At 32.8% G+C, this 16,425-nt stretch overlaps 1 protein-coding gene across 6 annotated transcripts in view; it reads left to right on the top strand.

Moving 5' to 3' along the window:
* The window catches only part of ADAMTS6 (ADAM metallopeptidase with thrombospondin type 1 motif 6), a 308,350-nt gene that overhangs the window by 232,444 nt on the left and 59,481 nt on the right, over window positions 1–16,425 (top strand). For 4 of the 6 annotated variants that reach the window (XR_011430332.1, XR_011430331.1, XM_070246190.1 and 1 more), the window contains 4 exons: window positions 1,653–1,755; window positions 9,141–9,274; window positions 10,884–11,007; window positions 11,492–11,614. Coding sequence is in view for 3 of the 6 variants with exons in the window: in XM_070246190.1 (XP_070102291.1) it covers window positions 1,653–1,755; window positions 9,141–9,274; window positions 10,884–11,007; window positions 11,492–11,614 (484 nt within the window). In the remaining 3 variants the exon portion in view is untranslated. The remainder of the gene's footprint in view (window positions 1–1,652; window positions 1,756–9,140; window positions 9,275–10,883; window positions 11,008–11,491; window positions 11,615–16,425) is intronic. The other 2 variants (XR_011430333.1, XM_023625610.2) reach the window with 1 other exon arrangement.

Consider the following 16,425-nt stretch of genomic DNA (forward strand, 5'->3'; position numbering starts at 1 on the left):
GAAAACTTGTAGCTAGTGTTCAAGTTACTTGTATTTTTTTAAATTGATGATATTTGCTTAAAAACTAGTCTTGCTACAATGGCAAACCCACTGACATCTTTAGTCCTCATGTGGGATTCCCTGAAAATGGCTAGAAAAGGAAAGCATTCTTTCCATCCAAAGATTAGCACACCATGAAGCAAAAGACCCTGGAAACATATCCTCCCAGCATGATGCACTATGTAGCCTATGGTAAATATTTATTTTTCATTTTCTTCAAAGGCAAGCAAGAATGGTAGTTTGACAAGCAGAATCGTTAGGTTTGTGGTTGCAGTGTCATATTTTAATATGCAGAAAATATTTTTAAATGCAGGGCTCATAACAGAGTGTATACCTGCTGCCACTATTTTCAGAATCTGAGGCTTTGGACTTGATATGGTAGAAATTTGAACCACAGTATACAGGAAGTAATGATGACCAAGCAATGATTTGTACATTGTGGTCTATTATTTTTACACATGCTTCAAGGGACTGTTTCCAATGTACTGACCTTAGAGAACTGTATCAAGTTAATGTAGAGATCCAAGGGAGGGTAGCAACAAGTCTTCAAAGTGATCTCTGAGAATGTCTGTAACATACTCATCGTTTAGTCACAATTAAGAATTTTATTATTGACTTGTTCTTCCATATTTAAAGGGAATGTTTTCTCAGTCAGTGTTTCAAAAGCAGTAACTTTGTTTTTTAAGTGCTCCAGCTGCAGAACTCTAAAAGATAGGTCAAATTAGGTCATACTGCTCAAACACTGTGAGATTATACTTTTAATTCTTTGTGAAGTTAAAGATTTAATTTAGGATAGTTCTCTAGTATTTGGAATCTAGACCTAGCTAGATTGGCAAGATTTTCCACGTTAAAAAATTCAGGTAGAAGAAGCATTCCAATCTTTTAAAAACAAATAATCCTCTCTTCACCCTCTCAACATCCTTCTCTCCCCTCACCCTACACATGTACATGTTTTGAACCAATTTTAGTATTTTATTTTCTATGATGTTAATAGATTAAACATAAATCTTAATAAGTCCAAATTCCTTGAATTTGAAGGTGTTTAGACTTGAGGCCTAGCATTTTGCCCAGTTCATTCCATGTCTTAAAATATGTTTTTTGTCAGACCTAGACAGTAAACAGTTATAGGAGGAGGGATCCAAACCACAATTAATAGTGCTGAATGTCATGTTACAAATCTGCCTCTTGATTCCTTAAGTAAAGAGGCAAGAGTAGCTGTGGCAGCTGGACCTCAAATACTGTTAACCGAAAAGGATTTTATGTTTTACTTTTTTTCACCAAGTTTTTATGTATGTTTATTAGGAGATACCTGACGGATTGATTGCAAAGTGGACTATGACATGCATCTAAGTGAAAATTTATATGGAAACTGTCTAACACTTAACTTTGTTTAAATTACTTCAGTTATTTCTTCTGTGACTGAGATTACAATTCAGACACTTCAGTCTGAATACTGGTTGTTAAAACAGTAAAGCAAATGCCAGAATTATAGCCAGAGAGTAAGGCAGTGAGCTAATGTGATGGAGTTCAGGCAATTTTAATTTTAGGGACATTGTCCCTTGGTTTTGGTATTTTTCAACAATCGTACCATTTATGATTTTATTTTATTTTAGCCATGTCCTTTGGGGGCCCGAGATTTTCGAGAGAAACAGTGTGCAGACTTTGACAATATGCCTTTCCGTGGAAAGTATTATAACTGGAAACCCTATACTGGAGGTAATGTATAACCTGGCAGAGCATTCATCATGCTTGAGAGCTTTGCAAATATAAAAGAATATATAAATACATACAAACACACACATACATTCATACACATACTAGTAAAAATTAGTGTTTGCAAATCAAAGCAGGAAAGTGCTTATAGTACTAAGCAAATCTCACATTTTAGTTTCCTTGTAATAAAGTTTATATGTTAGTACAGATGATCAGAAATAATTTTTAAAAACCTAATTCTCTTTAGCAAGTACAAAAGTCCTAGAAAGGATATAAATCCAAATAATATTTCAGCGTTTTTGAGACTTCCTTGGGGTATATGGACATTACATTATAATCATTTATAATCATCGAATATTTGGAATTATCATGCTAAAAACAAATTATAACAATGTAAATAAACTCAAAAGAGGCCAGAAAAATCTGTGTTCTTTCTTGGTCAAAGGCCAAGGATCTTTCCATAGATTTTTATTATTCTTTTTTAGTGTTGGGAAACATTTTTGCTCTTTAACTTGGTCATGTATCATACACTAATTTTTCTGTAAGTACAAAAAGTTTTCTTATGCTCCCAAAATGCAAACTAAATTTTGTTAAAATTTTTTCTTGAAAAAATTGAATGTGCTTTTTAAAACTGTTTATTGTTTGTATATTTTTCCAACATCTTACTTTGAAATTTTTCTAACATAGAACAATATTAAAAGAATTTTACAGTGAGACGTTATACCCACCACCAAGATTCTACTATTAACATTTTAGTGTGCTTTTTTTTGTTACATCTAATCATCTCTCTGTCCATTCATTAATTTATCCTATTTTTTTATGCATTTCAAAGTAAATTGTAGTCATTAGTATACTTTCCTCTAAATACTTCAGCATATATAACATTAACCACAGTTCAGTATTTATTTACTTTTTTCTTTTGAGTTAAGATTATGTACAATGAAATGCACAAATCTTAAGTGTACTTTCCCTGAATTTTGACAAACGCATACACCTGTAAAAACCTGTTGAGATATAGAACATTGCCATTACCTCCAAAATTCTCATAGTCCTCATAGTCCTACCCAGTCAATAGCTGCTTCTACCTACTTCTTCCAAGAGGTAACCACTGTTCTGATTTTTTTTCTTACCATAGATTAGTTTTGCCTGTTGCAGAACTTCATATAAATGAAATCATGTCATATTTACTCTTTTGCGCAAGGCTTCTTTAAGCCTGTTTTTGAGATCCATCCATGTTATTGCATGTATCACTAGTTTACTCCTTTTTATTGCTGAGCAGTATTCCATTGTAATAACCAGTTTGTTTTTCTATTCTACTACTGATGGACACCTGGGTTGTTTCTAGTTTTAAGTTGTTATGAATAAGCTGCTGTGAATATTTGTGTGCGACTCTTTTTATGAGCATATAGTTTCATTTTTCTTGAGTAAAAACTTAGGGGCGGAATTGCTGGGCAGTAGGGTGGGTGTGAGTTTAGTTTTAAAAAAAACTGTCAGATGTTTTTCCAAAGTGATTGTACACTATCACACTCCCACCAACAATGTAGGAGAGTTCTGTTTGTTCGACATCCTTGGCAACATTTGATGTTTTCAATCTTCTTCTGGTGGATGTATAATGGTGTCTCAATGTAATTTTCATTTTCATTTTCTGGTCATTGATTATGTAGAGCATGTTTTCATGTGCTTAGTGACCACTTCTCTATCCTCCTTAGCAAAGTGCCTATTCATATCCTTTGCCTGGTTTTTAATTGGTTATTTATCTTTTTATTCTCAAGTGGTAGTCATTTATCAGATAAGTTTTACAAATATTTTCTCAGTCTGTGGTTTTCCTGGTACTTTTTTAGTGGTGTTTTGGATGAGTACAAGATTTTCATTTTGATGAATTCTAACTTTTCAATTTTTTTCTTTATGGTTATTGTATTCTTGTCCTGTCTTAGAAATCTTTGCCTACTTCAACTCAAGAAGATATTTTCTTGTGGTTTCTTCTAAAAGCCATATGGCTTTGGTCTTTACATTTAGATCTACAATCTGAAAATAATTTGGGGGTTATGGTGTGTATTTGTAGTGTATTTATAGACTCTATTTTCTTTCATTGATCTATTTGTCAACCCTATGTTAGTACCACATTGACTTAATTACTGTAATGTATGGTCTTGGACATGGGTAGTGTAAGTTCCTTCAACTTTGATCCTTTTTTCAAGAGTTCTTTGGATACTCTAAGTGCTTTGCATTTCCATATAAATTTTAGAATTATTTGTTAATTTCTACAGAAAAACATGCTGGGCTTATGATTGCTATTGTGTTGAATCTATAGATCAATTGAGGGAGAACTGATAAATTAACAATATTGAATTTTCCAATTTATAAACATGGTATATATCTTCATTTACTTATGTGTTCTTTTATCTCTCAACTATGTTTTGTAGTTTTCCTCATAAGGTCTTGCACATCTTTCGTTAAATCTATTGCATAGTAATTTATGTTTTTTGACACCATTGTAAATAAGGTTTAAAACATTTTCATTTTCAATTGTTTTCTCTCATATATAAAAATAAAATTTATTTTTGTATACAGATGGTCCCGACTTAAGATGGTTTGACTTAGAACTTTTTGACTTTACAAAGATGTGAAAGCAATATGCATTCAGTAGAAACCATATTTTGAATTTTGAATTTTGCTCTTTTCCTGGGCCAGCTGTATGTGTATGATCCTCTCTCCTGATACTGGGCAGCGGCAGCGAGCACAGCTCCCAGTCAGCCTTGCGAACACGAGGGTAAATAACCAATAAACTTACAGCCATTCTGTACCCATGCAACCATTCTGTTTTTCACTTTCAATACAGTATTCAATAAATTACATGAGATAGTCAATACTTTACTGTAAAATAGGCTCTGCGTTAGATGATTTTGCCCAACTATAGGGTAATGTAAGTGTTCTTAGCTCATTTAAGGAAGCCTAGGCTAAGTTATGGTGTTCTGTAGGTTAGGTATATTAAATGCATTTTCGACTTCCATTTTCAATTTACTATGGGTTTATTGGGATGTAACCCCATCATAAGTCCAGGAAGATCTGTATTTACTTTGTATTCTATGACCTTTCTAAATTCCTTTATTAGTTCTAATAGTTGTTTGTGGATGGCTTAGGATTTTCTTGGTAAACAGTCATTTTATTTAGAAATAGAGACTACCTATTTTAATCATTATGCCTTTTATTTCATTTTCTTGCCTTAATGCACTGGCTTGGCCCTTCAGGACAATTTGTGCATGTATTGATTGTATGTGTTTTTCTTCTTTATTCTGTTAATGTTGTCAATTACTTGATAGATTTTATAATGTCAAACCCACCTTTTATTCCCAGGATAAACCCCATGTGGTGATGATTTATTATCTGTTTATATGTTACTGGATTTAATTGCTCGTATTTTTGTTTTTTGAGGAAGATTAGCCCTGAGCTAACTACTATCAATCCTCTTTTTCTTTTATTTTTGCTGAGGAAGACTGGCCCTGAGCTAACATCCATGCCTATCTTCCTCTACTTTACACATGGGACACCTACCACAGCATGGCTTTTGCCAAGCAGTGCCATGTCCGCACCCAGGATCCGAACTGGCGAACCCTGGGCTGCCGAGAAGCAGAATGTGTGCACTTAACCACTGCACCACCGGCTGGCCCCTAATTGCTAATATTTTATTAAGGATGTTTGCATCTATGTTCATAAGGAATACTGATTTGTAAATTTTTTCTTGTCATGTCTTTGACAAGTTTTGGTATCAGAGTTACTCTGGCTTCCAGAAATAGAATCTTTATTTATTTTGAGAGAGTTTGTAGCATGGTATTATTCTTCCTTAGAGTAGATTTTACTAGTGAAATAACCTAGGCTTGGTATTTTCTTTGTGAAAAAAATTATTGCAGGGGCCAGCCCGGTGGCACAGCAGTTAAGTGCACATGTTCCACTTCTCGGCGGCCTGGGGTTCGCCGGTTCAGATCCTGGGTGCAGACATGGCACCACTTGGCACACCATGCTATGGTAGGCATCCCACATATAAAGTAGAGGAAGATGGGCATGGAAGTTAGCTCAGGGCCAGCCTTCCTCAGCAAAAAGAGGAGGATTGACAGCAGTTAGCTCACGGCTAATCTTCCTCAAAAATTATTACAAATTCAACTCTTTTAATAGATAAAGGGCTATTCAGATTTTTAAAAATTCTTATGTCAGTTTTTGAGTTTGTGTCTTCAAGAGATTTATTCTGGGGGCCGGCCTGGTGGTGCAGCGGTTAAGTTCTCACGTTCCCCTTCAGCAGCCCAGGGCTTGCCATTTCGAATCCCGGGTGGGGACATGGCACCGCTTGGCAAGCCATGCTGTAGTAGGCGTCCCACATATAAAATAGAGGAAGATCGGCACAGATGTTAGCTCAGGGCCAATCTTCCTCAGCAAAAAGAGGAGGATTGGCAGCAGATGTTAGCTCAGGGCTAATCTTCCTCAAAAAAAAAAAAAAAGAGAGAGAGAGAAAGAGATTTATTCCTTCTGTGGTGTCCAATTTATTGACAGAAAATCGATCGTAACATTCTTTTATTATCCTACTTAATATCATGCAATCTGTAGTGATGTATGCTCTTTCATTTCTGGTATATGTGTTGATAATATGTGTTTTATCTCTTTTTCTTGATAAGTCTTGTTGAGGTTTATCAATTTTATTAATCTTTTCAAAGAATCAACTTTTAGCTTTATACTTTATTACTGTCTTTTCTCTCTTTCATTAATTTTTGTTCTATATTTATTATTTTGGGTTTATTTTACTCTTCTGCATTCCCAAAATTTGATGTGTTTTTTATTTCCTTCAGTTCAAAATATTTTCTCATTTACGTTGTGATTTCTTCTTTGACCCATGGGTTATTTAGAACTATGTTATTTTTATTTCAAAATAATTGATAATTTTCTACATTTTTTTATACTGATTTATAATTTAATTCTGTTATGATACAAGAATACTCTGTATGATTTAAATTTTTAAAGTATTGAGATTTGCTTTATAATACAGCTTATTTTCCATGTTGGTGAATGTTCTACATATACTTGAAAAGAATGTGTTTTCTGCAATTGCTGGATATAGTGTTCTGTAGATATCCAAGAGGTTGAGCTGGCTGATTGTGTTGTTCAAATCTTTTATATTCTTTGTGACTTTTTTCTGCTCTAGTTCTTCTATCAAATACTGAGAGAACTGTGTTCAAATTTCCAACTATTATTTGGCTTTGCTTTCCTTTTTATGAATTTTTGCTCCATGTATTTTTAATTGCTCTTATTAAGTGCCTCTGCATTTGGGATTGTTTTGTTTTACTGTAGTAGGAGAAGAAATAGATGTCTCAAGTAATTCACAGATTTAATAATTAGTCTTTACATAATTATGTGCTTAGTGAATGAACCTAAATTCATAATAAGCTTTAACTGAAGGTAATTGGTAATATGACCTTCCATTTAGAGAATCATCTTAAATCCCTTCTTGAAATAATAGCAGTAGCTCTTCTGAAAATTCATTGTAGCAGAGGGAGCTGAACATATCTTCAGCAACAAAAAAAGAAATTTGTTCCTATTATCATCATGTAGTGTAGTGGGTTAAGGAAAACATCCATAGCAATTATATGTCCTGCCTATCAAATACTGCCTTACATAATTAATGTAATGTTAAAACTGAGTAAACAAAAGGCTCATATTCTCTGTTTAAAGACTTATATATTAAAAGCTTACACATTAAAAGACTTATACATTAAATTCCAAAGCATTGCAATTAAAAATGGGAGAACTCTATCGGGTAATGATGAAAAAAATCACTGTAAGATTCATGGAAATTTAGAGCAGTTTTATTTGTAAGACTCTTACAAAAATAAATATAAATACCTTGATTATCAGTTGAGGAAGACATTAATTACTTGTTACTTTCTGTGCTCAGTACAGCAAAGTATATCATTAACCTAAGCCTAATAATAATATTACAAGTTATATAGCCTTTAGACATTGAAAATGGAAGAAAACGTGGACTTGGGCCAGAGGTTGTAAACTGACAGCTCAGGCACCAGTCTTTACTTACTTACATGTTTATCCTTCACAGTATTTTTGAAAACTTTGAATGAGTTCCCAGGAAGAGTTTATATTTTAAAATCTAGGTTTTCATTGTCTCTTGAAAAAACAGAATTTCTGACAATATTGGGCAATCTTCTTGCATGACAACAATCAACTGTAACAGTGATCTTTGATGGAATGTTCTCTAATTTATCATCGTCTCCACCACTCCGTTGGCTTCTTTCTTTTATTTCACATACCTTTACCCTGCAGAAACCTGGTTTCTACCTTTGCTGAGACTAGGCATGTCATTTCATCTTTCTGCCTTGTTTGCTTTATGAGAAGTAGTCTTCACTTTGAAGAGAAATTTTATCAGCATAATTAGAATAGGGTCAAAGTATTTTAAACTTCATGAAATAAATCTTCAACAGAAAGTACTTTTAAGTCATAATTTCAATCAGTAGTTATATGTTTATAAGTAGCTTTTTCATGCACTGTTCTGAATAAGATAAATCCATATTTACTGATACTTTTCCAGTATACTATGAGGTTATGATATGTACTCTGCTTGTTTTTTTACATTGCTACTATTTATGCCTTTTTTTATATCAATCTTAAAAAATACAAATTTCGAGGACAAAATGAAAATGTTTAAGTTTCATTATATGCACTTATTCACAAAATAAAATTAGATATTTTTAATTATTCAAGTTTAATGCTGTGTGTAATATTTATCTTTGATTTGTTAATCTCATAAGAATGACTCAAATTTAATGCTATAATTCATTTTATCTTTGATTTGCTAATCTCTTAAGAATTTATCTTCATCCTAAAGCCACGTTCATGGAATGTGGTGCAAATTTAGTTTTATTTTGCAACCACCATATCCCTGCTTGAAGTAGCAGAGTTTTTGTATCAGCTTCAGTAACCAGTGGCATGTATTGCAGAAAACTCCTATTTTTTATATGAAGTTATTGTCTCAAGCCTCCTTAGACTTTATTTTCTTAGTTAGTTTTTTAGATAATTTTTATTTCATCCATTTTTTTTAACATTCAGTTACCTCCACTGTGATCCATTTTGACCTAAAATACATTGTTATTATATATTGGAAATATCTGAACATTTTAAACCTTAAAACTACACAGCAGGTTCTCCATCAAGTTGCACTAGCAATGAAAATAAACATGAAATTTTAGCAAAGGAAGAAAGAAATCTATACATCTAGATATATAGTCAGGGAATGATGTCTATATGAAGTGTAAATTTCTTATGGCTAGTATTGAATCACTGTTCCTTAGGAGAACCACTTCATTTATTTCTCTTCTACCATATTTGTCCAGGTGGGGTAAAACCTTGTGCATTAAACTGCCTGGCTGAAGGTTACAATTTCTACACTGAACGTGCCCCTGCGGTGATTGATGGGACTCAGTGCAATGCGGATTCACTGGATATCTGTATCAACGGAGAATGCAAGGTTGCTCAGATTGTGACTTCCACTGCTTTTTGTTGGGGTTTTTGAGACTTTCATCTTTCTTCTCAGATAGTAGCTCCTAATTAATGCTATGCTCAGTTTTAATAAAGAGAGCTACATTTTAGAGAAATTCAGTCTCCAGTAAGGATGACAATATATATAGCTAGAGGTAGAAGGACCCATTCATATTCAAGCTCCATGCAAATATGATTTATTCCGGTGTTCTAGTTATGTTTATAGTGATTGCTAGAGCTATGAAAATGTTTTGGACTTTAATTCCTATTATTCTTCTGTTCTGTTTACAAACAAGATGATAGAAAAAGAGAGAGAACAAGGATTCAGCTCTTATTCATACGGCAACCATATGTTCTCACTGGAAGATTATCTGATATATTTCATAGCACAATTTTTCCTCGAAGTGTGAAACAGCTATGCTCCTCCTACCTTCTCCTTTTGAAGTCTCTACAATAGTTTTCATTACAGAGTTAGTCTTTACCTTATTAAATCATTTACTTTAAACAATTAGCCAGACTAGTTGTGAGTTGTAGGAGAAAATCCATGCTATTTTCCTAGACCTGTTTATGAATCTTATCATAATAAGAAAAGCCACAAAACCACTGTTTTCATAACTTTTTCTTTGTTTGTTTTTGTTTCACATTAAAGAGAAGCACAAAACTAAGTCCCAGAAACTGAGAAAGAAGAGATAAAAACACTATTTTACTTAGCCTCATAATTTCTTGCAAGAGTTTCTGTCCTTCTAGCTACTTGCCTCCAGATGTATATGATGACCCAGTGTGTGTGTGTGTGTGTGTGTGTGTGTGTGTGTGTGTTACTTTATTTGCTTGAAGAAAAAGTTATTTCTGTGACAGTATTAAAGTTTGGGGGGGGGGGAGTAAAAAAGACCCAGATACGGGTTTTACTCAGAGTACATGCCTGGTATCAGTGACTAAAGGTCAAATGTTCAAATTCAAGTGCCAAAATACTATAAAAGTCCAAATTTCTGTGATTAATTGCAAAATTGATAGGTAGAATTTCAACTTCTAAAATTGCATGCCTATATCTCCTTTTTGTTTATAGCAATTTTATTCAGCTAGTGGAAACAGGTATTCATTTTTTAAGATTTACTCAGGCGTGAATTCCACAACTAATCCTTGACACTAACAATTGGATATCCAAAAGAGCCTGTGGTTTGAAAAAGGCAAACCGTAATGCTCAGTCAAGACTCATACTGTTATAATCCTGTATAGGACCATATGCCATTTTTCTTAATTCTTGCATTTCTTGATTGAGAGTATAAATCAGAACCCATTGCTAACAAATTAAAATATTTTAAGAATTGGAGCATGGTATCAATAAATGAAGAAGAGATCCAGGTTAGAAATATAGACATACATTCCTGGGGAATCAGAGGGTTTTTTCTTTAAACTTATATGTTGAAAAATGTTAGCCAGAACTTACTGGAGAGTGAAGGTAAAAGTGGAAAGAGGAAAATATTTCCTGTTTTGATTTTCTTTACTGGAAAAACAGGTAGTAAGCAAATTATATTATTTGGTTAGTTATGATTCCAAGAATTTCTCTTTTTCACATACTGAATATTCTTCTCTGTTTTCAGCATGTAGGTTGTGATAATATTTTGGGATCCGATGCTAGGGAAGATAGATGTCGAGTCTGTGGAGGGGATGGAAGCACATGCGATGCCATTGAAGGGTTCTTCAATGATTCGTTGCCCAGAGGAGGTGAGTGTGTAGAGAGAACTCTTCCTCACACCTCTGGTGTACTTGGAATAGCCAAAACACTTGACTTCCCCTCCCCGCTTATTTTTAAATTTCTTTATTTAGGCAGACAATGTTTTTTCCCCAAATTGCTTTCAGTCCTTTAAGTATTACATGTGGCTTCATGTAGGATATTTTAAGGAAATATTATTCCTTTCTACTTGACTTCATTTAGCCATGTTTCTTTAAGATGGGAATTTCCGCAGAGCATTAATGTGAGGGCCATGTGTTGAGGAAAAAACATGAACCAATATTATACATGTTGAGGCTTTAAAGATAACTTGAGATAATTTTAGAGAAAAAGAAAAATACTCTAGATGTATTCATGAACCCAAAGGGGAATTTGCCCATATTTCATAATTGTAAAAGTGCAAAATCAAAGGAAGAATGGAAGAGGAAGGAAACTGTTGTAACTGAATGGTTACTCAGCACTCATTTTCTGACCAAGGCTGCAGATGCTGCTTGTTACTGGCTGTCTTCTGTGTTCCAGGCTACATGGAAGTAGTGCAGATACCAAGAGGCTCTGTTCATATTGAAGTCAGAGAAGTTGCCATGTCAAAGAACTATATTGGTAAGTAGCATATTTTGCTAGATTTTAAAAATTAGTGAGGAAAAGCAGCACAGCATCATGAAGGAAAAGACATACTGCTTTGAGATAGAATTCTTTCATGCTAAAATGAAGGAAGTTCCAAGTTTTATAGGACCACGTGAGAACTAAACAAAAAAGTAGTAGTTTATAGCTTACTCTTCACTGGGTTGGTTATTTGATTTTTAAAATCTATTTTATTGAGGTCTAATTTACATATAATAAAGTGCATCCATTGTAAGTATACAGTTCATAGAGTAATAATTATATGTATATATGTAAATGCCACATATACATATATATATATATATATATATAACACAACCAAGACATAGAACATTTCTATGACTCCAAAGCATTCTCTTATTTGCCTTTACAATCAAATCCCCTCAGCCTTAGCCTCAGGCAAACATTGATCTCTTTTCTGATGTTACATATTTTTACTTTTTTTTTTGAGGAAGATTAGCCCTGAGCTAACTACTGCCGTTCCTCCTCTTTTTGCTGAGGAAGACTGGCCTGGAGCTAACATCCATGCCCATCTTCCTCTACTTTATATGTGGGACACCTACCACAGCATGGCGTGCCAAGCGGTACCATGTCCGTGCCCAGGATCTGAACTGGCGAACCCCAGGCTGCCAAAGCGGAGCGTGTGCACTTAACCACTGTGCCACCGGGCTGGCCCCCTGTATTTTACTTTTATTTGTTCTGGTATTTGACATAAATTGGATCATACAGTATATACTCTTACATCTGCTTTTTTTGCTCAACATAATGTTTTTGAGATTTATCTATATTGATGAGTATATCCAAAGTTCATTCCTTTTTATTGCCAAATAATATTCCATTATGTGGATATTCCATAATTTGTTCATACATTCATTTGTTGGTAGATATTTGGGTCATTTCCAGTCTTTGACTATTATGAATAAAGCTTTTTTGATTCGTAGACAAGCTTTGTGTGGACATATATTTTCATTTTTCCTGGATAAAAGTCTAGGAGTAATATGGCTGTGTCATATGATAAGTACATGTTTAACTTTAAGAAATTACTAAACTCTTTTCCAAAGGGGTTGTGTCATTTATATTCCCACCAGTAATTTTGAAGAGTTGCAGTTGCTCTACATCCTTGTCAATACTTAATATTGTCAGTCTTTTAAATTTTACCCATATATATATCTTTTTTGTCACATCTAAACAAGTATTTTGCCTATTTTTAATTTTTTTGGTTTTTATCAAGTTAGAGAGTCCTTTGTATATTCTAGATACAAGTCTTTATTCAAATATATCTTTTATAAATACTTTCTCCTAGTCAGTGCCTTGTTTATTCCTGTTCTTAATGATGTCTTTTAATTTTCATGAAATCTAATTTATTAATTTTTTTATAGTTTGGGCTTTTGTGTTCTACCTTAGAAATTTTGCCTACGCCAAGGTTGCAAATATTGTCCCCAGTATTTCTTCCAGAAATTATAGTTTTTGCTTTTACTTTTATATATATGGTCTGTTTTGAGTTTTTATATAAAGTATAAAGTAAGGGTTGAGATTCAGTTTTTTTCATATAGAACTCAATTATTATAGCACCATTTGTTGAAAAGACTGTCATTTCCCCATTGAATTACCTTGACATTTTTTTAGAGATCAATTGAACATGAATGTATGGGTCTATTTCCATTCCCTCCAGTTAATATATATGTCTGTCCTTAAACCAAAACCACACTGTATTGATTAATAGACCTTTCCAGTAGGTCTTAAAAATAGGAACATAAGGTCCTTAAATTTGTTCTTCTTTGTCAAAATTATTTTTGCCTTTCTAGATCCTTTACTTTTCTATACGCATTTTAGAATCAACTTATCACTTTCTGCAAAAAGAGATTACAATCGTCTGTTACTTAACGATGGGGATACATTCTGAGAAATGCATCGTTAAGTGATTTCCTCATTGTGCAAACATCCTAGAGGGTACTTATACAAACCTAGATGGTATAACCTACTACACACCTCAACTATATGGTACTAATCTTATGGGACCACCATCATATATACCATCTGTTGTTGACCAAAACGTCGTTATGTGACACATGACTGTATATGGAATCTGTAGATCAGTTTGGGGAGAATTGACATCTTTAAGATATTATCTTCCAATACATGAAAATATTTCCCTATATATTTATTTAAGTCTTTATATTTGTTCACCAGTGTTTATTTTAAATGCATAGATCTTACACCTATTTTTTCTGAAGTCTATCACTAAATATTTTATGCTTTTTGATGTTATTGTAAATGGTATTAAAATTTTAATTTCATTTTTGAATTGTTTGTTATTATGTAGCAATACAATTGATTTCTTTTTGTATTTACTTCATGTCGTATGACCTGGTTATATTCACTTATTAGTTTTAATAGTTGTTTTGTAGGTTTCCTTTTCAACATAAATTATCATGTCATGCTTGAACAAAGGCAGTTTTACATCTATTTTTCCAATCTTTATGCCTTTTATTTCTTCTTTCTTGCCTTATAATAGTGGCCCTTCAGTACAATGTTGAATAAAAGTGAGGAGAGTGGACATCCTTTCATTGTTACTGATCTTGAGGGAAAGCATTTAGTTTTTTCACCATTTAATATGAAATTAGCCAGAAGATTTATATAGATGCTCTTTATCAGGTTGAGGAAGTTCCCTTCTATGTTTAGTTTTCTGAAAGTTTTCTTCATGAATGGATGTTGAGGTTTTCTGAATCTATTGCATGATCATGTGTTGTTTTTTTCCTCCTCTTCCCTATTAATATAGTAAATGCATTGATTGGTTTTCAAATGTTAAATCAATCTAGCATTCTTGGGATAAAAACCACTTTTTCATTATATATTATCTTTTTTATATACTGCTAAAATTGATTTACTAATATTCTATTAAGAATATTTGCATCTATGTTCATAAGGGGTACTGATCTGTAGTATTGTCTTGTAATGTGTTTGTTGGTTTTGATATCAGGATAAACCTGGCCTTATAAATTGAATTGGGCAGTGTTCTTTTCTCCTCTATTTTCTGAAAGAGTCTGAGTAAAATCAGTATTATTTCTTAATGTTTGATAGAATTCAACTGTGAAGCCATCTGGACTGGAGTTTTCCTTGTAGGAAGTTTTAATGAAAAATTCAATTTTCATAATAGCTATAAAGTTGTAGAATTTATTGGCATAAAGTTGTGCATAATATTCCCTTATTAGCCTTTTAATGTCTGTAGGATATGTAGTGATGACTCTTCTTTCATTTCTCACATTGGTAATTTGTGTTTTCTTCTTTTTGATTATTCTAGTGAGAGGTTATTAATTTTATTGATCTTTTCAAGGAACAACCTATTAGCTTAAATGATTTTTTCTATTACTCATCCATTTTCCATTATATTGATTCCCACTTGTCTCTATTATTTTTTTCTATTCACTTTGTATGTTATTTTCTAGCTTCTCAAGATAGAAACTTATATTATTGATTTTTAAAATCTTTTTTCTATTCTAAAATAAGCATTTTGTACTATAAATTTCCCTGCTTTAACTTCATCCCACATATTTTGATATGTTATATTTTCATTATCATTCAATTTAAAGTATTTTCTTGTTTACTTTGTGACTCAGCTTAGAAAGTATTATTTAATTTCCAAATATTTAGAGGTTTCCCAGATCTTTTTTGGTGCAGATTTCTAGTTTAATTTTATTATAGGCAGAAAACATCCTTTGTATGATTTTAGTTCTTTGGTGGAGGTTTGTTTTATGGCCCAGCATATGGTCTATCTTAGTGAATGTTCCGTGTGCACTTGAGAAGAATGTATATTCTGGTGTTATTGGGTTTATTATTCCATAAATGGCAATTAAACTAAATTGGCTGCTAGTTTTGTTCAAGTCATCTATATTCTTACTTATTTTCTGCCTTCTTGTTTAAGCAATTACTGAATCATGTTGAAATCTCCAAATAGAATTGTGAATTTATTTCTTTCATTTGTTTGTAAAGTTTTGCTTTATTTGTTTTGAAACTTTGGTCTTAGGTGTATAGACATTTACAATGATTATATCTTCTTGATATATTGAACATTTTATCATTATTAAATGTTCCTTTTTATTCCTGATAATGTTCTTTGATCTGAAGTCTATTTTGTCTGATACTTCTCTAGCCACTGAGATTTCTTCTGGTTAGTGTTTGCATAGTAAATCTTTTTTTCCATTCATCCACTTTTCACATATAGGTGTTTCTGAATTTAAAATATGCCTCTTGTAGACTGCATGTAGTTTGATTTTGATTTCTTATTGTGTCTAACAATCTATGCTTTTTTGCATAGCTATTTGCAATCGCTATATGGGGGGGTGGTTGACAAACTTTTTCTATAAAGGGCCAGGTAATAAATATTTTCAGCTTTATAGGACATGCAGTCTCTGTCTCTGCTATTCAATTCTTCTATTGTAGTGTGAAAACTGACATAGATAATACATAAATGAATGAGTGTGGCTGTGTTCCAATAAAACTTTATTTATAAAACAGGTGGTAGGCCATAGTTTGCCAACTCCTTGTCTGGATCATTTGTATTTAATGTAATTATCAATATCATTGGTATTTTTCTATTTTTTTCTGTTTGTTCTATGTGGTTTTTTTCCCTTTTATATCTTCTTTTAGATTAATCTAGTGCTTTGTAGTATTCCATTTGATCTCTACTAATGGCTTATAACTATACTTTTCTGTTCTATTTAATTAGTGGTTGCTCTAAAGTTTACAAAAGGCATCTTTAATTTATCACAGTACACCTTCAAATAATATTA

Source organism: Equus caballus, chromosome 21 (genome assembly GCF_041296265.1).
Source record: "Equus caballus isolate H_3958 breed thoroughbred chromosome 21, TB-T2T, whole genome shotgun sequence".
NCBI lineage: Eukaryota > Metazoa > Chordata > Mammalia > Perissodactyla > Equidae > Equus > Equus caballus.